General features: G+C 38.8%; 1 protein-coding gene across 1 annotated transcript; it reads right to left on the bottom strand.

The window, feature by feature from the left end:
- Window positions 1-1,185: 1,185 nt before the first annotated feature.
- CCT4 (chaperonin containing TCP1 subunit 4) lies at window positions 1,186-17,244 on the bottom strand. The gene is made up of 14 exons (XM_059406004.1): window positions 16,957-17,244; window positions 13,894-13,946; window positions 12,087-12,176; window positions 10,854-10,962; window positions 10,108-10,250; window positions 8,909-9,030; window positions 8,350-8,482; window positions 6,495-6,634; window positions 4,715-4,811; window positions 4,527-4,637; window positions 4,297-4,427; window positions 3,934-4,168; window positions 1,650-1,763; window positions 1,186-1,397 (listed from the first exon to the last, which is right to left on the bottom strand). The coding sequence occupies exons 1-14, from the start codon at window positions 17,081-17,083 to the stop codon at window positions 1,383-1,385; spliced, it is 1,620 nt and encodes a 539-aa protein (XP_059261987.1). The 5' UTR covers window positions 17,084-17,244; the 3' UTR covers window positions 1,186-1,382.
- Between the last annotated feature and the right edge of the window lie 4,292 nt (window positions 17,245-21,536).

Genomic DNA, 21,536 nt, shown 5'->3' with positions numbered 1-21,536 from the left:
GGGATTCGGTGTAAGCCTGACCCTAAAACAAGACAGGCCTACATGCTGAAGCACCACAAATTGAAGATCAGAAGGAATGAGTTTGAGGAAAGACACATCGTGTGTCTGTGTAGAAGAGCAGACAAGCTTTCATTCACTAACACCTAAATCCATGATAACACAGAATGATGCGAGAGAAACCATAGGACTTCGAGAAATGTAGTTAAGGGCGCAACACTCAGGTTATGATCCCATGGTCCTGTTTTTTTTTTTTTTTTAAAGATTTTATTTATTTATTTGACAGAGATCACAAGTAACGCAGAGAGGCAGGCAGAGAGAGAGAGAGAGAGAGAGAGAGAGAGAAAGAAGCAGGCTTCCCGCGGAGCAGAGAGCCCGATGCGGGGCTCGATCCCAGGACCCTGAGATCATGACCCAAGCCGAAGGCAGCAGCCCAAACCACTGAGCCACCCAGGCGCCCCCCATGGTCCTGTTTTAACACCTGATGTGGATGAGTGTAGCTTAACAGTGAATTGATGTACCAATCTATACACTTAATTATTGACATTATGGCATACATACTGCTCAGCTTCTCTCTCCCACTCCCCCTGCTTGTATTCCCTCTCTGTCAAATATTTTAAGTTGCAGGTGTCATTGCAAAGTAATGTGGTAGGAGGAGGGCTCCATCTCACAACCCTGAGATCATATTAGCCAGTCAGACTGAACCAACTGAACCATTTCTGTTTTATATACTTTCCAACTGTATCATTAGGTATCTGTAAATATAGAGGATTGTTTTGTGCCCCAGTGGGGCAGAGATTTTGCATGTTTGTTTTTTTTCCTCGAGTGTTATTTATTCCTAACCCTTAATTTTTTATTAAGAAAAATTTCATAAAAGTTTAAAGAATAGCATGTATCACTCTGATATGCTATTTTAAAAGTTAACACTACAGGGGCACACTTAATGACTGAGCCACCCAGGCACCCCTATCTGTTCATTTATCAGGGAGATGAGCATATTGGGCCATTTAAAATTTCTCAATACTTCTGTTTAAAAACAAAAAAACAAAACCCACAAAACTTAAAGCACACAGAACTGAGACTTAAAGTCAACAGGCAAATATGAACTCATTTTTTTCTCTTCTTGCATAGCTTTTTCAACAATATGAGAAGTAACTGAATGTTGGGAGGGAAGAGCCAATAAATTAATCTGCTTTTTGAAACAAAACATTTAATATTTTAATTAAGTTTTGTCAATACAATTTTAAGCAAGTGCCATTGGAAGACCAGGCCCAGGAATTCACAAAGGAAACAATCTTCCAAACAGCAAGGAACACCAAGGTGATCTTCCACTCCAGAAGCAATTTAGGGACCACAGTGGTGCCAGTCGGCCAGTGTTCATCCAATTACCGAGTGTTTACCTGGTAAGAAAAAAACCTGAGTTCCACAACTTATAATAACAGAATTTTAATGATCAAAGAAATTTCGTGCAATTACCAAACTGCCCATTACCAAATCCCATTTTCACAAGAAATGACTGTAAAAATATGAACTGTTGTTATCACCTTGATGACCAACAAAGTAACATGTACCACCCTGTTCCCCTCCCAAAACTCTTTAAAAAATATACCTTTTTGACCCTGTAGGGAAATTCATAATCTATTTATACTTACCACATCATCAATTTTCAGAATGCTCCGGACAGTTTCAGTTGCTAGAGTCAGTGCACTGACTGAAACCAACAAAGGCTGGACAACCAGTTCCTCCAAAATGTTGGAAATACCACCCTGCCAAATAGCACAAATTGCTTTTAGTGTCTGTGATTACATACCTCACCAATTACACTGCTACCAGTATGACACAAGGCCTTTCGAACCTAGTTTTCCCTTGTTCTAGTCAAAAGTAAAATACTCTATTTAAGCTCTTCTCTATACTGAATGTTCTATTTAACGAAAATTTGGAAAAACTGTATTTTTAGTTTTGGGGGAATTCTGGATTCCCCCAATCCTAGACCCCAAACAACTCCATTTATCTTGAGGGGAAAAAAAAAAAAGATTTTATTTAACAGAGAGACAGCAAGAGAGGGAACAAAAGCAGGGGGGAGTTGGAGAGGGAGAAGCAGGCTCCTCGCTGAGCAGGACCCTGGGAGACGTCCAATGACATCCAGGTGCCCCAACAACTCCTAACTATTTTTAACTTAAAAATACCCAGGCAAAATTAGGTAATTATACCCATTAAAAATTCCAAGATCTTTAATGCTCAAATAATTCCTGAACCCTAATTCTGAATATGGCCAAGGCTGGTCTGCCCTGCCTTTACATCTCCCTCAAATCCCACTTTTAAATTGTTACTGCAACTATTCTCAGTCTCCCTTCTCTCGGGATTGCTGCATTATGTGATGATGGCCGTAACAGGTAACCATGCCTCCAGTCTTCCCTCCGAAAAATACTTTATCATCTTAGTCTCTTGGTTAAAAAAAAATTAGTAGTTCCCAACTACTGGAATAAAAGCAAAATAAAACTCCTCCACAACTGCCCCAATACTCAAAAGGCCTTCTCATTCTAGCTCTTATGGGAGCTTTTCCAACCTTAAAGTCCACTATATGACCAGCATATAACCCTCTAGACAAAACAAGTAATTTCTTGGTTCCTTTCACCTATAAAACATTTGTTTCCCCATCTGAAATTTTCTCCTCTCCTACCAAAGTTGCACCTTCATAAAGCTTTCCCTAACCAGGCAATGCCCTTCTCCTTTGGAGTTTGGTATTATTTTAAATAAATCAATAAATAAATCTATTTATCCTTGGATTGTAATTTTCCATTACATATTATTTGTCTCTTCAATAGAGATATTAATAAAACACTAATACAAAAGGGAAGATTATTACTGTTGTGTTTATGCCACACAACTATACTAGGCTACTGGTCACAAAAGCAGCAACAATTAATATTTATGTAATGTTTACTCTATCCCAGGCAACTTAGTAAGACCCTCCTAGTTGGCAATGCATTCATTTATTTATTTATTTTAAAGATTTTATTTATTTATTTGACAGACAGAGATCACAAGTAGGCAGAGAGAAAGGAAGGGAAGGAGGCTCCTTACTGAGCAGAGAGCCCGATTCGGGGCTTGATCCCAGCACCCTGGGATCATGACCGGAGCCCAAGGCAGAGGCTTTAACCCACTGAGCCACCCAGGCGCCCCCTGGTAAATACATTTAATCCTCACAACAGGCCTTTGAGGGAACTATTAATTGTCCCCGTTTTTACAACTAAGGAAACTGAAGCACAGACTAAGTAACTCACTAAGAGTTACACAATCAATAAGTAGCAGAGTAATGAACAAATACTACTTTTCACTGAAAACATCCTCTTCATTCTTATTCACTGGCATAAATTAGTTGACCTGCGGTTCTTATACTTGGATCTTAGATTACTTTTTTTTTTTTTAAAGTAATCTCTGCACATAATGCAGGGCTTTGAATTCACAACATGAAGATCAAGAGTCATATGCTTTTCCAATTGAGCCAGCCAGGTGCCCCTAAACCCAAGATTACTTTTTTCAAAAGAAGATTTATTTACCTGAGAGTGAGTAAGCATGGTGGGCAGAGGGAGAGGGAATCTTGAGCAACCACCCCACTGAGCAGGGAGTCTGACCCCACAACTCTGAGACCATGCCTTGAGTCCAAATCAAGGGTCAGACATTTAATTGACTGAGCCACCCAGCTCCCCCAAAAGATTACTTTCAATTAAAAAGCTTTTGATCCAGGCAACCCTCTCGGGTCCTCTCTCTGTGAGCTCTGTACTCTATCTTTCAATAAACTTTACAACTGCTCAATAAATCTTGCTTTGCTGTCCACCAAAAAAACCCAAACAAACAAGTTTTTCAATAGACAATTATGAAGTTGTTAACATTTTAATCAATATTTTCTGTAATAATTAAAGACAAAATTATTACCTTTCGGACATTAATACCGGTAGTTTTTTCTCCTTGGGCATGCCGGTTTCTCAGTTCTGTTACTGTAGAAATGGGATTCAGGCCAGCATTTTCAGCTAGTGTAGATGGAATGACTTCCATAGCATCTGCAAAAGCACGAACGCAGTAGGATTCCATGCCACTCAATGTTCGTGAATATTCAGTTAACCGTAGGGCCAATTCTATCTCCGGAGCACCACCGCCTGCAATAAGAGCTCTGAAATTCACAAATACATTTTTAGCTTTTTTTATCCAACAAAAAGCTATTTTTAATAACTTACTATTTATACCTTAAAAATAGTCAAAATAGAAATGTTAACATTCAAAATGTTAGTGATGTATTACCTCTTCTTCACTAAACAGCGAATAACACACAGGGCATCATGAATGGAGCGCTCAGCTTCTTCAATCACCAATTTGTTAGATCCACGGACAACAATTGTTACTGTTTTTCCAGGGCTTGTACAGCCTGTAATCTATAGTAAATACACTCCAAGTTAGGTACAGAAATAAGGGTTAAAACAAACAAAAACAAACCCAGGTAACTAAAACCTGTATTATAATAATACTGTTACCTTGAGTAGTTTGCCAGAACCATTTAAATTGACCTCCTCAGCTAACTCAGCTGATCCCAACATGTCGGCAGTAAATTGGTCAATATGAGCAACTGGCTTGGTTCCAATTGTCTGGGAAAAATATCAAACCCACAAATTAAGACATTTGATTACCAGATATTTTCACACAGAAGCTACAAATATTTTACCTTACAAATGAATTCGATGTCTTCTCTTTCAATATCCTTAACCACCATAATCTTCATTTTGTTCAGGAAATGTAATGCAAGATCACTAAGAGCATCTCTAAAACACAAAACCAGTGATTAGGCCAATGCTAGATTTAAAAAATATACTGTTAAACTGTGTTTTCACAGTTTCATCATTACTGTTTAAATGATTAATAACTCAATTAGTATAGGAAGACGCTTTAAATTTAGTTGACCAAGTTTATGAGCTCAAAACTCTTTGAAGATTTCCAATGGATCATATTAAAATGTACCCCAGGCAACACTATTTGTAAAGAATACAATAAAAGGTAATTACTGTCATAGTTTTTAATACTAAATGAATGTATCTTTGATAATTGAAACTTTATTGATATTTGATGAATTTAGACGTATGATTAATTTAAGACTCCATAAATTTACGCTTTCTCACAAATTACCTGAACAAAGCTCCTGACAACCCCGTGACACTGGAAGGGTGGATATTCTGATCCCTTTTCTACAGATAAGTTAACTAACTAAAATTTTGAGAAGTTTACTTAAGGTTATCACCTATGATAGGACTTGGTAGGAGAACCAGGTAATCAAACTCTTCATCAAGGTTTCTTTTTTTTTTTTTTTTTTTTTTTTTTTTTTTTTTTTAAAGATTTTATTTATTTATTTGACAGAGAGAAATTACAAGTACACTGAGAGGCAGGCAGAGAGAGAGAGAGAAGGAAGCAGGCTCCCTGCTGAGCAGAGAGCCCGATGCGGGACTCGATCCCAGGACCCTGAGATCATGACCTGAGCCGAAGGCAGCGGCTTAACCCACTGAGCCACCCAGGCGCCCTTCATCAAGGTTTCTATATAAAATATTCATCCCTCGTATTTCCTGGCATAACATTTGTTAATAGAGTACAAGGGACTACATCTACTTATTAGAATAAAATACTGAAGGAAATAAAAGGGATCAGTTCAAACTTTGGAAAATTCCTTTGTTCCATGAGCTATCTCTTGCAATCTCCTCAAAAGAACTTCTAAATTTCAAGGCAAGCAATTCCATGGACCTTTAAATAAATGCCTCTTTTAGCTAGCTAAGCAATTCTAAACCAAATGTATCAAAAACAAAGCATTCCATTTGCTCGATATTTAGGATCTTGGTCTAGAAAGAACATACAGTTGACCCTGGAACAATGAGAATTAGAGGCACCAACTCCCCCTCTCCAGTAAAAAATATGCATGTAACTCCTGACTTCCCCAAAACTTGACTACTAATACCCTGCTAACCAAAGCCTTATAGAAAGCCTAGCTAGCCAATATGCTGTATTCTTACAATAAAGCTAGAGAAAAGAAAATGTTAAGAAAACCGTAAGGAGGAGTGGCTAGCTGGCTTAGTTGAAATATGCAGCTCTTAATCTAAGCGTCATGAGTTCCAAGCCCCATGCTGGGTGCAGATATTACTTAAAGAGAACTTAAAAACCACAAGGAAAATACATTTACAGTACTGTAAAAAAAAAAAAAAAAAATCCACATTTAAGTGGACCCACATAGTTCAAACCTGAGTTGCTCAAGGGTCAACTATATAACCCACACAGTTAAATCATCACAGTGCAAAGAGAACCCACTTTAGAGGATTTATCACAATGCAATGTCCCAAAATGCAGATTCATTCTAGATTTCTAGTGATCTACCCACTCCAAATGTTTCTTAAAAAACTGCTTAAAAAAAATTTGCTAAAATAAACTTGTCATTCAAAGCTCAACAAAATAAATAGCTTCCACACCTCAGAATAGACTTCTGTATGAGAAGGACATTACATCCTGTTTTTTTAATTTGCTTCACTAAATTGAGAATATAGGCTCTCTCCTCCCGCAGCACTCGGTCCATCTGGACATAGTCAGAAACTACTATTTGATTATCCATCTGTTGAGAAAAAAGAACATCGCATTAATAAATTGTGCTCTAAGAGTTTTGTGGGTTTTTTTTTTTTTGGTGTTTAAAAAAGTTTTTAAGTGAAAAGGACAGCTTTTTTTTTTTTTTTTTTAAAGATTTTATTTATTTGTCAGAGAGAGAGAGAGAGAGAGAGAGAGCGCACAGGCAGACAGAATGGCAGGCAGAGGCAGAGGGAGAAGCAGGCTCCCTGCTGAGCAAGGAGCCCGATGTGGGACTTAATCCCAGGACGCTGGGATCATGACCTGAGCCAAAGGCAGCTGCTTAGCCAATTGAGCCACCCAGGTGTCCCAAAAGGACAGATTTTTTCTTTTTTCTAGAAAGGCTTTTTTGTTTTGTTTTAAGATTTTATTTATTTATTTGACAGACAGAGATCACAACTAGGCAGAGAGGCAGGCAGAGAGGAGTAAGCAGGCTTCCCACTGAGCAGAGAGCCCGACGCAGGGCTCGATCCTAGGACCCGAGATCATGACTTGAGCCAAAGGCAGAGGCTTTAACCCACTGAGCCACCCAGGCGCCCCTCAAAAGGACAGATTTTTAATGAAAATACTAGGTATCATAATAAATTCAACCAAAACCAAGCCTAACAATAAATTACAGGCATACATAGAAAAGGTCTAGGAAAATGAATATATATACCAACGGTAACTCAGGTCTTTAACTTTCATCTATACACCTTGTTGTATTATTTATATTTTTTGCAAGTACACTTTGGTAATTTTAAAATGGTTATCCTTGTTCCTGAATATGTCAATTTTTTTCATAGAAAGATATGCATTACTGAAATTTCAGTTGTATCCTTTTAACTCTATGGCTTGTTAGAAAAACTGGTATGCTAAAAGGTGGTATGAGGGACAAATCTTATTAATTAAATGTGTATAAAACAACATTAATTTTTCTATGGGTTTAATGTTTGGGAAACACATGACTCAACAGGAAACCTATATGCCAATACAATGTAAAACAAGAGCAAATCTGAGTGAAATGACAAGATCAACCACTCCCTTTTGGAAAAAGCACTTACGATCAAAAGATAAGAAAATACCTTTTTTTTTTTTTTTAAAGATTTTATTTATTTATTTGACAGACAGAGATCACAAGTAGGCAGAGAGGCAGGCAGAGAGAGAGAGAGAGAGAGAGAGGGAAGCAGGTTTCCAGCGGAGCAGAGAGCCCGATGCGGGACTCGATCCCAGGACCCTGAGATCATGACCTGAGCCGAAGGCAGCAGCCCAAACCACTGAGCCATCCAGGCGCCCCAAGATAAGAAAATACCTTAAAAAATATTTCTTTAGAGTATAAATAGCTGGTTTCAACTTTCATTTGTGTAAATATAGGACAAAAGATCTGTCTGCTGCTACAGGATGGATGGTGTTTCTCAGAAACCTACAAAGAAACTGGAAATTCCACTTACTCTGTAACTTTTAAATAACCTAATTTTATTATTTCATACATAGTGCCCCTACTGTTCCTTGCCTTCATCTATGAGTCAACGCTCAATTTCAATGACAGCCTGATCTGTCATGTCTGGCATCTAATAATTTCCCCTTTTGTCTCAATTCTATTAATTCTTTCAGAATTTATGATCTTTACCACTAGTATCACTATACTGTATTTTTAGAATATTGAACACAATCCAAACTATTAGAAAGTTACATACATAGGGAACTAATTTCATTTGCTTTACTTACATCTGTTTTGGGAGCAGATAAACAAAATTGAATAAGTCCAATCTTAGCCTTTTCAACTCTGGTTATGCCAGAATTTGCCACCTTTTGAGTAAGTACCAGCCCTTCCACCAGCTCACAGTCATCAATTGTGCCACTAAGGAAAAAGGAAACAAAGAGGACACAGTTAACAAAGGGTGGAAATCTGTGAGTTTAATAGGTTGCTAACAGATTAAAAATCTTAAGTCCAATAAAATACAAGTCGGTCTCACATTTATTACTGCCCCAATTCCTAAAATTCTTTGATCACACTAATACCTTGCCATCATAACAGAATATAAACAAATTCTTGAGATTCCCACATTAATAAAAGTTCTTAATTTTTAAAAATAATTTATTTGTCAGAGACAGAGAGAGCACACAAGCAGGGGGAATGGCAGGCAGAGGGAGAAGCAGGAGCCTGATGCAGGACCTGATCCCAGTACCCTGGGATCATGACCTGAGCTGAAGGTAGAGGCTTAATTGATTAAGCCACCCAGGTGTCCCTTTAATTTTTACTAAAATCGTAATTAGAAATGCTTACCCAAGTTTCTTAACAATTTTAATGTCTCTAAGATCTACACTAGTAGCTGTGGCTGGATCAATCACTTTCATCACTGCATTTACACTCATTGGAGAAAGCAGACTTGAATACTGAGAGACAACCTAGAATTTAAAAAATTAAATACAGTCACTTTCACACACACACACAAAATCCTGGTTCTTTAATAACTAAGATCTTCAAGAAGAAATCTTAACCACTTTTTTGGGGTGACAGGGAGAATGGGAACATGACACAACATTCCCAACTGTCTTCTCCACTCAGCTGTCCATCACAAAATATGTAGGGCACAAAATATGTAGACTTCTTTTCCTACTTAATTAACCTATTAGATGGGACTGTCTAGATTAGTAGCTCTAGAAAATCCAAAAATCAAATTGTATGTAGATGTTTTTTACCTAAAATCAATCTGTGAGCAAATGCTCTATATGTGCACACATAATACTGAGGGACTAATAAAAATAACTTCTGGCTAACGTTTTACTAAGAACTTACTGTATGTGAGACAATGGTCTTAGCCCTTTATGTTTATATACCCGATCAATCTTCAGATGAAGAAATTCAGAGTCACACAGCTTAGTCAAGTGATGAGCCCAGCAATAAACCAAGCAGTCTAGACTCTGTGACCCTGCTATTCTGTCCATATTAGGTCTGAGGACATTCAACAGTCATCATGTATGTCACTAACACTATCCAGCTCACTGAAAGATGAATGTATCAAAATAATGCTGATGAAAAAAAAATGAGGGTGGGGGACACAGGACATGACAGAAGACAAGAACATTAAGTTTGCAGGAAATTAAAAAAAAAAAAAAATCAATGCTTTACACTTGAAAACTAAAACAGCAGCACTGGTTATAAGTTAAGAGGGACCACGGATGGGCAAACCTGTCCTGGGTTCCAATCTCCACTTATCCCTTACTAATAAGTCTTGGGATTAGTTACTTAACTTCACTAGATCTATTTTCCTGTCTATAACATGGACGTACAGTTTATCTGACAGCCCTGAAGGAAGAGATTTGACATTAACTAATTCAGTTGTACAAATAACCTCAATTACCCAGACACTCCAGACCTTACGTTTATGGACTGCAGAGCATCAAAAATCACAACCTAAGAGTTACAATTCTTAACAAGCTTTAAAAAGTAATTTTAAAATGATCCCTTAGTACTGGTCTCACCTTTGAGTTCAGGGACGTGGTAGCACTATTTAATAAGGTTTCTCTGTCACTCAGTTCCACAGGTCGAGACATGTCAGTCAAGATTTCTATACCCTTTTCCAAAGCCTTCTGGAATGACTCAGAAATGATGGTTGGATGAATCCCTGTCATTTGTTAAAATTTAGTTATTACAACACATAAACTACATATGACACCCCTTAAGATTTTTTATTTATTATAATTTCAGAGTAGTCATAATTTTTAAAATGATCTCTATTAACTTAGGCTTCAGTTATAAATAAAACAGTCTGAACAACCTTAACTGCTATTATGGCAAATAACTTATTTCCATTAATCTGGCAGTCAATTCTGCACTCATGCGATATTTACACCTTTCAAAACCACAAATCTATGTTATAAATAGAGTAAGTGACTGGAGAGTCTCCACTATGATTAAGCAGTATTTACCAGAAGAAACTATACTACCTTTCCCAAATCTTCATTCTCATCTAGAATCTAAGATCAGTACCGCCACCACACCTTATTTTAGAAAAGCAAAAATTTTATCAAGTTCCATTCAAAATGAAGGCTGGTTGAGGAAAAAAAAAAATGAACAAAAAGAAACAATGTTCTTATTCATATAATAAACACAGCAAAATTTAGCCTAAAAATTCCTAACAAAATTAGTTATTCCAAATCAAATACCAAATCTATTACTAACTTTTGGCCTTTGTTTAGTAATAAAACATGTCCTATGTCCCACCTACCTTTTTGAAGAAGCTTGGTACAGGAATCTAAGAGAGAGCCAGCAATGATGACTACTGATGTGGTACCATCTCCTGCTTCTATATCTTGTGCCTTAGACAGCTCCACCAGCTAAGTAAACAGAACATGCTAAGTTGCTCAGTGAGAAAGGTAAGGACCCAATAACATCTAAGTGAAATATAAATGAATAGCCTTCATATCAGTGTCAAAAACAATGTGATTATTATCAACACTGTAAAACTCAATATAATTTTTTTTTCAAAATTATTTATTTATTTATTTGACTGATAGAGATCCACAAGCAGGCAGAGAGGAAGGCAGAGAGAGAGAGGAGGAAGCAGGCTCCCTGCTGAGCAGAGAGCCCGATGCAGGGCTCGATTCCAGGACCCTGGGATCATGACGAGAGCCGAAGGCAAGAGGCTTTAACCCACTGAGCCACCCAGGCGTCCCTCAATAAAATTCTTGACTTCTTGGATTTCATTTTATTTTTAAGTTTCATTTTAAAATGATTGATATATTTGTGACTTGCAAAATTTTGCTCATATACTCTCTATAAGAATCTGTTATGATTTTTTGATCTATGGTTATACATTTTTTTCTCCCCAGCTATTAAAAGTTCCTGTCATAAAGTGTAAATGATGTTGCACCAAAGGTACCCTGTAGACTTGGAAACTAAAGAACGGGATTATGGAAGACACACGTGTCAGTTGGAGTCCTTTGGTTGTTTATCTGAATTGACCCTGGATAAGCCTAATCTGATTCATCTTAAAAGTCACCTTTATGTAATCAAACATAACTTTTTGACAGGAATTTCTTTTTGCAGATATGGTGACTTCTCACTTATACTGAAATCATCATCACACTTAAGCTGGATTGGTAACTGTTTAATAAACCTCAGTATTTTAGACACTTGATTTTGTGCACAATTAAGATTACACTGCTCTCTTCCAACCAACACCCACTGAACTATTAAAGACATTTCATGTTTTTATCTTCTTCTTCCTCTACTATTCAGTACATTCCTATGGACAAGAAGACTCATGTTTTATTACAACCTTGCACTGAAGAGCACAATGTTAGGCACACAATGTATCCTAAAAACATGCCTGTTTTAACACAAAAAAGAATTCAGTGTTTATACAATGTGATCAAATAAAGCAAAATTAACTGTTTACAAATATCAAGCAATACATTAAAAAAAAAAAAAAGGCAACCTCATCTAAAATTATACTTACCATTCTGGCTGCTGGATGTAACACTTGCATTTGTTTCAGAATGGTGGCTCCATCATTTGTAATGGTCACATCGCCTTTTCCATCTTGAATCTGTCAAGTTTTGTTTTTTTAAAAAAGCTGTATTTCAAAAATTATTCTTTACCCAGCACAATGACACCCTAAAAGCTCTATTAATTTTAAAGTTTCTTGGTAGATAAGTTAATTTATGTTTGCCTGGTTTACAACTGTGCTTAATTTCAAATTCTCTTACATTACTAGAGTGATTTAAGAAATATGCAGCAACAGTCTAACTTTACAAATGGAAACACCTGGCTTTACTCCAGCTATTTTTTTCATTTGTTTGAAAGTAAAGGAAATCTAGACACACAAAACACAAAGCAGAACTACTACGAAGAATTACTAACATTATTGGGTTCATATCCATCATTAAGAAATGGTACCATGGAACCTTCCTACACTGTTGATGGGAATGCAAGCTGGTGCAGCCACTCTGGAAAACAGCATGGAGGTTCCTCAAAAAGTTGAAAATAGAGCTACCCTATGACCCAGCAATTGTGCTACTGGATATTTAACCTAAAGATACAAATGTAGTGATCTGAAGGGGCATGTGCACCCGAATGTTTATAGCAGCAATGTCCATAATAGTCAAACTATGGAAAGAACCTAGATGTCCATCAACAGATGAATGAATAAAGATGATGTGTGTGTATATATATACAATGGAATATTATGCAGCCATCAAAAGAAATGAAATCTTGCCATTTGCAAAGACATGACAGAACTAGAGGGTATTATGCTGAGTGAAATAAGTCAATCAGAGAAAAAACAATTATCATATGATCTCTCTGATATGAGAAATTTGGGAGGCAGGGCAGAGGGCTGTGGGGGGTAGAGAAGGAAAAAACAAAACGAGATGAGATCGGGAAGGAGACAAACCATAACAGACTCTTAATCTCACAGAGCAAACTGACGGTTGCTGAGGGGTGGGGGAGTAGGGAAGGGGTGTTTGGGTTATGGACATTGGGGAGGGTGTGTGCTATTGTGAGTGCTGTGAAATGTGTAGGCCTGATGATTCACAGACCTATACCCCTGGGGCAAATAATACAATTTATGTTAATAAAAATAATTAAAAAAAAAAAAAGAAGAAAGAAAGAAATAACACCATAAATTTTCAAAAAGCACCACAACACAGTAAATACAATTCTTATATTCAAAAAAGTAACTTATGTCTTAGTATTTTCAACAAAGGATAAACAGGCTCACTAGCAGGGACAGATTTTAAAACATCCACACAGAATAATACCATCTGTGTATCATCCAGATAATCCTTCATATGGTTTCTCTCTCATTTTGGATGTTAATTAGCACTGAATTAGAGGGTATATTTCTCAAAACTGGATGGTCTGGAATGCACTGCAATGTTTTATGCTGCCTGTCAGTCACACCAGAACAACTGAAATTCCACAGAACCATGCAGGGCCACAGTTACAGCAACAAGGAACGTTGAACTCAAGCATGTATAGCTACAGCCTTACTCTACTTCTCATGTAACAACACAACCGATAACAACTTTTGTGTATGTACTTTCACTGTATAAAGATCATTAAAAATATATGAATTATACTTAAGTCCTGCTCACCCCAAAGCAATCTATTAGTCTTCTAAACTCTCAAAGTACTCTTCTAGCACTTTTTGCTCTTTAGGCAACATATCTTAACCCACTATTGAGAATCTGCAGTGTAGACAGCAGCACCCAATATGTAATGAATAATCTGTTTTTTTTTTGTTTTTGTTTTTGTTTTTTTACCATTTTGTCCATTCCTTTTGGTCCAAGGCTTGTTCTAATAGCATCAGCAACAGCTGTAAACAGAAGGAAGAAATCAGAACCTCTTTAAAAAAAGCAACGTATTTCTCCTCTCAAATGATCATCTGTCCTTATTAGGATATGGTGTGCAACCATTTACTCTGTCTATTAAAGAAAACTCACTGTCTAATAATAATCTACTGGAAACCCAGTAATTTATTCCTTTAACTGTACGACACTCACCTTTTGTTGTTAAAGTCACTGTACATAATACTTGTGCCCTGCCTATGGTAGAATAAAATTTGAGGATTTACCTAGCCTTCCTCTAAGTATCAAAATAAGCACAATGTAATTATGAACTCAAAATGGAGACTGCATTTTTTCTCCATTCCTTAAGAGAACACAAGCAACAGGAGAGGCAAGACTTCCTACTATATAATTCCCCTTATTTGTCTATTCTGTCTTCTCTAAATACAGAGTGTAATTTTTGAAGGCTAAGACTTGTCCACCGATGTGAAGATGTTGCCCATCTTTACACACCCTGCCACCAAATAAACCCAAACAAAACCCCCAAATCTTAACCCAAACAAAAACCCTAGCTTTCAGTCATCATCGGTACATTATGAAACATCGATGGGTATATAGTTTACCATTCCAAAGTTACTTACTCTTACTAACTTCCCTAAGAATGTTTATTGGTCCACTGAAGGGAAACTGGAGTTGATGAACAGTCAAGACAAATCCCCCCTTTTTTTTTTTTTTTAAAGATTTTATTTATTTATTTGACAGAGAGAGAGATCACAAGTTGGCGGAGAGTCAGGCAGAGAGAGAGAGAGAGAAGCAGGCTCCCGCTGAGCAAAGAGCCCGATGCGGGGCTCGATCCCAGGACCTGAGATCATGACCTGAGCCGAAGGCAGCGGCTTAATCCACTGAGCCACCCAGGCGCCCCAAGACAAATCCCCTTTTCTTTGAGAAGCCCAAGACTCCCCTTCCTCACATACCACCTCACCCCATATACACAGGGCTGAGATTGTGCCCTAATCATCCTATACTCCACAACCAGCATACTTCCTTTTACTGCATGAATAATACATAAAGACCTTAAGGACAAAAAAAATTTGCTATAATTAAAACTTATTTTCTATTTAATTGTCTCATAATTTTGGACTGCTATTCCTAATTATCCAGTCAATATTAGCCTCTCAGGAGATTTTAGTGGACCCCATGGCCATGATTCACCAATAGACCAATTCACTTTAAGAATGCCCTCACACGGGGCGCCTGGGTGGCTCAGTGGGTTAAGCCACTGCCTTTGGCTCAGGTCATGATCTCAGGGTCCTGGGATTGAGTCCCGCATCGGGCTCTCTGCTCAGCAGGGAGCCTGTTTCCTCCTCTCTCTCTCTCTGCCTGCCTCTCTGCCTACTTGTGATCTCCCTCTGTCAAATAAATAAAATCTTTAAAAAAAAAAAAAAAAAAAAAAAAAGAATGCCCTCACACTCATCTACATGAAGTTAGGAAAACACACCCTATCCAAAAAATAAAAGATTTCAGACTGCTTACATCTCCCAAAGCATCTGATTTTTAGGATACAGTATGGCACACAGCAGAGTCTGTTAAAAGGAACTCCTGAAGAGTACTAGAACTAGTATTACTTTTCTGTGTGTTTATGGTTTTTACATTATCAACCAATTTTCGGGGGGCATGCTTTTGAGATAACATCCAAATAAAAAACTGACTCCCTGAATTATCCTGAAAATGCACCTAAACTAAAGCAACTTTTCTCCATCAAGTTTGTTGGGTTTTGTCTGACTTGGAAAGACTAGTTGTGCCCCTCTGAGTTCTCATTTAAAAAGGTCAGGTTCTTTTCTTTCTTTTTTTTTTTTTTTAAGATTTTATTTATTTATTTGACAGAGATCACAAGTAGGCAGAGAGGCAGGCAGAGAGAGGAGGAAGCAGGCTCCCTGCTGAGCAGAACCCTGGGATCATGCCACCAGCCGAAGGCAGAGGCTTTAACCCACTGAGCCAAAGGTCAGGGTCTAAACAATGAATTCTGTTACACTTAAAAGAAATTTAAAAAAAAAAAAGGTCAGGTTCACAGATAATTCAGGTGGCCTCTGCTCTCCAGGCCCTTCAAGATTTGGCCCCATCCTACCCTTTCAATCTTTACCTCTCAGGTCTTCTCACACTTTAATCTCTAACTGTAATGAAAAACGCACTACATTTCAATACTCAATATACATCAGCTAAGATCTCTAAGTCTTCGTTCTCATTTTTCCAGGCTCTTCTGTCTCAACAACTACTCTTAATTCTCAAAACTCCGGTGGGGTGGGGGGGGGGGGGAGTGCGAACACTTTCTTCAATTTTATGGGTTGGCTAAAGGTCGAAGGTCACAAAGCCACTCAGAAATGGTTAACAGAGAACTGTAACTCGGGTTTTCATTGCTATTATATACCATACAGTTATAGAAAACAAAAAAACACCAATAAATCGTCCATATTTCTAGACTTGCTTGCGTTTGGCTGGACATGCAGGGAGAACGTGAATGCACAACCTGGCTTTCCACACGCTCCATCAGAACAGGTGAGTCTCCTCCACAGCCCAGTACAAAGGGCCCCGCCCCAACGTAAGCGCGGAGTTTACCAAATTCGTTTCATCAGTTGCGCCAGGAGCGTCTTTAAATATTTTTATAGGAACATTTGAAAACTAAAATATATTCTGCAAACAACATTCCAGCACCAGTGGAACCCATACGCATTTAAACGACAGCGCTTATGTGTCAGATCCCAAGGGACGGCTGCTTGCGGTCCTCGACATCTTTCCCCTGAAGCGTGATTACCGACCGAGGAAGAAAAATTACGAGCGTGTAAGACCAAAAGGGCCAGCCTCAAGATCTCCATACTTGGCCCTGGGAATTACCGGCAGAATACATAAGAGATCCCTCAACTGAGGGACTGGAAGGACTAGATTATCTCAAGTAACAGAAAAATGAGCTTTAGCAACCCAAGTTCAGGATGAGAGTATAAGCTCGACCCCGCACGGCCTCGGGTCGAACTGAGGGAGCGATACCTTTGGCCGCCGAGATGTTGCTGAAGCGGATTTGGGCCGGCTTGTCGCGGTCCTGATAGGCGCTTTTGCTGCGGCCGCCGGCAGTCCCGGCTGGCGCCCCGGTTCGGGGTGCCACGTTCTCCGGCATGGCAAACTTGGCTGGGTCTGCGTGGGCTCGCGAAGGACGGATGGACCCGGATTCCAGCCGGCCGTAGACTAACGGAACGCGCCCACCGCCTTCACGAAGCTTCCAGAAAGCAGCGCGGACGCCGGGAGGAGGAGGTGGAGAGGGGGCCTGCCACGCGGCGCGGCGCCGACGTGACGTAGCAGGCTGCCCGCCGCGCGCCGGTTGAGGCGGCTGTGGCTGCCAACTGGGGGTTTACTAGGAGCATTGGCCCCGGGCCCGGGGTGGAGGCTCGCTGAGGGAGGACGTTTGCGAGGCAGCCAGGAAAACCCATGATTTTAAAGGCGGGCGTTGGGCATCAACATCGCCCGCTGCCCTGGCCTGGGTCGTGAGGTCCCTTCCGTTAATTCAAACCCTACGCGTCTCAGAGGTGTTGTGGGCTCCCGGATTACATATGAATGGTCGGGGCTGAGCTGGTTTTTGCTGGGCGGCTTAGTCCTGTATTTTGTTCAATTTTGTTCGTTTTGAAAGAGAGTTGGAAGAGAGGTTTGGAATGGGTGCCTGTTTTCATTTGGTTTAAGTGTTGATTGTCTCCTATTGATTGTTACTGGGGGGTAGTTAGAGGTATAAATACTTCTTGTTAAATTGCAGAGACTTTTGCTTTGAACCTGTGATTGCCTGCCAAACCGGGACTGCCTGTCTTACAACGCCCTCGTTGTTACTAGCTTCTTACACATAACATGAACCACTTACAGGGAGCCAAATTATTTTAGCTCAGTTGTGTGCTAGGTGCATTGCTAACCCCTTTAGATATTTTATCTCTTTAAATCTTCACTATAATCCTATGAAGTGGACGCTATAATAATTATAATTATAATAGTAATAATAATTATCGTTAATTTTTAGTAGATAAGGTAGCCAGCCAAAGCACAAAGAACTTACAGGTAAACCTGTAAGTAAATAGATTGAAACCGTATTTCCATTCAGAGCAACGACTTCCCAGATCATGAGCTGAACTGCTGGGCTCCTGTTACCACTTTTCATTATGGAAGTTCATGTAAGATAAGTTTGTTTAATGTTCTTTCACAAATAAATATTAAGCGCTTATAAAGCAGGGATGTCTGGGATATATTGAGTACTTAATCCTATTATCTTTAGGCGCTTTTACACACCACGAGGAAATGAGCATTAAAAGATGACCCTTCCTAAGGTGCTTTCTACTTCTATGCCTCTGGTGCTGACTTCTATTTTATTTTTTAAGATTTATTTATTTATTTTAGAGAGAAAGAGTATGAGTGCGTGAGCAAGGTGGGGGGTGAAGGGTGACAGGGAAAGGGAGAGGGAAAATCTAGCAGAATCCCTGCTGAGTGCAGAGCTCATTGGGGGCTCCATCTTATGACCCGCCCCCATCATAATGCAAGCCAAAACCAAGCTAATTTCTATTTAAAAGGACCAGACTTCTTTGATGTAGCTCATCAATGTCATGATTACTTGTTAAGACAACTGATGTGCAGTCGTGGAAACAAGTGTGTGATGCTAGAAACAGTGTTAATTTGGGGATCCAAAATCCTGGCTTCAAAGTTCTACTTTGCTAATTATTAACTATGGGATCTTTGGCAAGTCATTTAAGTTCTTTTGGTCTCATTTTCCTCACCTGTATAATAGGATTAAATTACATGATCTCTAAAGGCTGGTTAGATCCTACTAGTTGTATCAGTGTAAGTTGTAGACCTGTTAGCCATAAAAGAGCAGAATTTGGAAGATGCCATTACTGGCTTTTTTGTCCCCATGGGGTAACACAATTGCTTTAATTAAAGTTTTCAAGTTCTAAAGATATTTTTTTCTTTTTCTGTGACAAATTGGAATTACTTTTTATCCCCCCAAATTACCAATTACCAATAAATAAGTGCTGAAAATTTGATTGCTTAAAAGTGTCAGTATGCATTAATTCCCCATTAGAATGGGATTACGTTAAGTATTAAAATGTGCAAACTTGTGTATGCTATGCAAAAGCACTGTTGCTAGTGAAGAATGGAAATATTGAAAAAAAAAAAAAATCTTGTCAGATCCAAGCAGATGTGAGAATGTTGGCAATAGCAATAGCCTTACAGAGATTCTTTAATGATTTGTAAAGTAGGTTTTATAAAACAGTAATACTTGGCCATCCATCCAGGTGAGGGTTGTCTTGCTTGGATGGATGGTAAATGACTTGCTTAGCCTCTAATAACAAAACTGAGCTAAGCTCTGTTTGGGTTTGGAAAAGGGGAGAGGGATGTGTATATGTTTTCTCAATTTTCCACAGCAGAGACAATGGTTTTTATTGTTATTATGTATAATCTGTTTTTCTTCTCTGCATTAGTTTATGTCATTGAGACAACCATCAAGCACTATTTTTCCTAAGCCATATTGCTTGCATCATTCATTTTTTTGTTTGCCTTGCAATATTACATGGAACAGAGGCCCATTTTCCTTAAATTTAATTTGATTTTCCTAATTTTCCCTGAAATATTTCTGGTTGACATTTTTATCACTTTGTAAGCTTTCCAGTGAAATGTGTCTGAAGATGGGAAACGGAAAAACCAAAAGAGGATTCCGGCAAACTTAGAAGCTTCATGGTCTTTTTTAAAAATTTATTTAAGATTTTATTTATTCACTTGACAGAGAGAGAGATCACAGGCAGGCAGGCAGAGAGAGAGAGGGGAAAGCAGGCTCCCCATCAAGCAGAGAGCCCGATGCGGGGCCGGATCCCAGGACCCTGAGATCATGACCTGAGCCAAAGGCAGAGCCCTAATCCACTGACCCACCCAGGCGCCCCACTTTGTGATCTGTTTTAAGTAAACCAGATTTTCTATCTAAAAATAGGAATTAACTAATATTAATTACTGCAAATGTGTAGGCAAAATAAGTTATTGTTGTTTTGGAGGTCAAGTCATGGGGCACAACATAAGAGAGGCAAGCAGACATTAGATACTTCCCAATGGAAGAAAAAAAAGAATTGAACCTAAGTCTAATGAAGTTCCTAGATCTAATTTTTTTTTTAAAGATTTTATTTATTTATTTGACAGAGAGAAATCACAAGTAGATGGAGAGGCAGGCAGAGAGAGAGAGAGAGGGAAGCAGGCTCCCTGCTGAGCAGAGAGCCTGATGCAGGACCCTGAGATCATGACCTGAGCGGAAGGCAGTGGCTTAATCCACTGAGCCACCCAGGCACCCTAGATCTAATTTTTAATTTACAGGTTTACAGGACATACAGGATAGAATATGGTTTTTAAAAATGATACCCCATGAGGATACAATCAATAAAACATAGAACGTGGGAAACTCTTTAGGATACATGACCTGCAAACACATTGTAAGAAAAGAAAATAGCAAGATGGAAGGGGAACGTACAGATGAAAAGAAACTTCAGATTAAAAAAAAAGGAATGAGTGTGCATGACTGGCTTAATCAGGAGAGGGTCTGACTTCTGGTCTTGGGGTCATGAGTTCAAGCCCCATGTTGGGTATAGAGATTACTTAAATAAGTAAATAAACTTAAAAGAAGTAAAAGAATGATGCAAGCAATATGTCTTAGTAAAATAGGCTTGGGGCGCCTGGGTGGCTCAGTGAGTTAAGCCTCTGCCTTCTGCTCAGGTCATGATCTCAGGGTCCTGGGATCGAGGCCCACATCGGGCTCTTTGCTCAGCGGGGAGCCTGCTTCCTCCTCTCTCTGCCTGCCTCTTTTCCTGCTTGTGATCTCTATCTCTGTCAAATAAATAAATAAAATCTTTAAAAAAATAGGCTTAATGTTGCTCTCAATAACAAAATATACAAGGGAGAAGAAAGCTAATTGTTCCTTGCTGGTTAATTAAATACTTAAATATTCAGACAGACAGTTAAAAAATATGAAGTTTGTGAGAGAAATTTGAGTATGGATTTATAGTTATTGAGTATGGATTTATAGTTGATTATGGATTTACATTTTATGTAAATAATTATGGTTTTTCAAAAAAGTCTTTATCTTTTAGAGAAATATAATGAAATATTTACCAATAAAGAGGTTTTTTTTTTTTAAGATTTTATTTATTTGTCACAGAGAGAGAAAGCAGAAGCAGGGGAGGTGGCAGGCAAAGAGAGAAGCAGGCTTGCCATTGAGTAGGGAGCCCGATGCAAGATTTGTCAGTCAAACCCACATCATCACCTGTTTGCTTTCAGTGATAGTCTAGCCTTGGCCTTCCTTGTTCCTTCACAACTCGTCAGGCAGGTATGTGCCACCCACCACACAGAGGAATCTTAAAAATGCAAATCTGATGGGTCACCTGGGTGGCTCAGTTGGTTAAGCCTTCTGCTCAGGTCATGATCTCTTGGGTCCTGGGATGGACCTCCATGTTGCTCTCCATGCTCGGTGGGGAATCTGCTCAAAGATTCTTTCCCTCTACCTCTCCCCCAGCTTCTGTGAGCTTGCATGCCCATGCACTCTCAAATAAATAAATACATAT

Source organism: Mustela nigripes, chromosome 7 (genome assembly GCF_022355385.1).
Source record: "Mustela nigripes isolate SB6536 chromosome 7, MUSNIG.SB6536, whole genome shotgun sequence".
Lineage (NCBI taxonomy): Eukaryota > Metazoa > Chordata > Mammalia > Carnivora > Mustelidae > Mustela > Mustela nigripes.
This window is presented reverse-complemented; position numbering and strand designations above follow the sequence as displayed.

Bases quoted from the DNA above. Each gene is read 5' to 3' on its own strand.
- CCT4 (XM_059406004.1), bottom strand. From the start codon at position 17,083: ATGCCGGAGAACGTGGCACCCCGAACCGGGGCGCCAGCCGGGACTGCC. The intron at 10,963-12,086 runs GTAAGTATAATT...CTGTTTACTTAG, and splicing joins TACATCCAGCAGCCAGAATG to CTGGTGGAGCTGTCTAAGGC. The intron at 8,483-8,908 runs GTAAGCATTTCT...CTTTTTCCTTAG, and splicing joins AAAATTGTTAAGAAACTTGG to TGGCACAATTGATGACTGTG.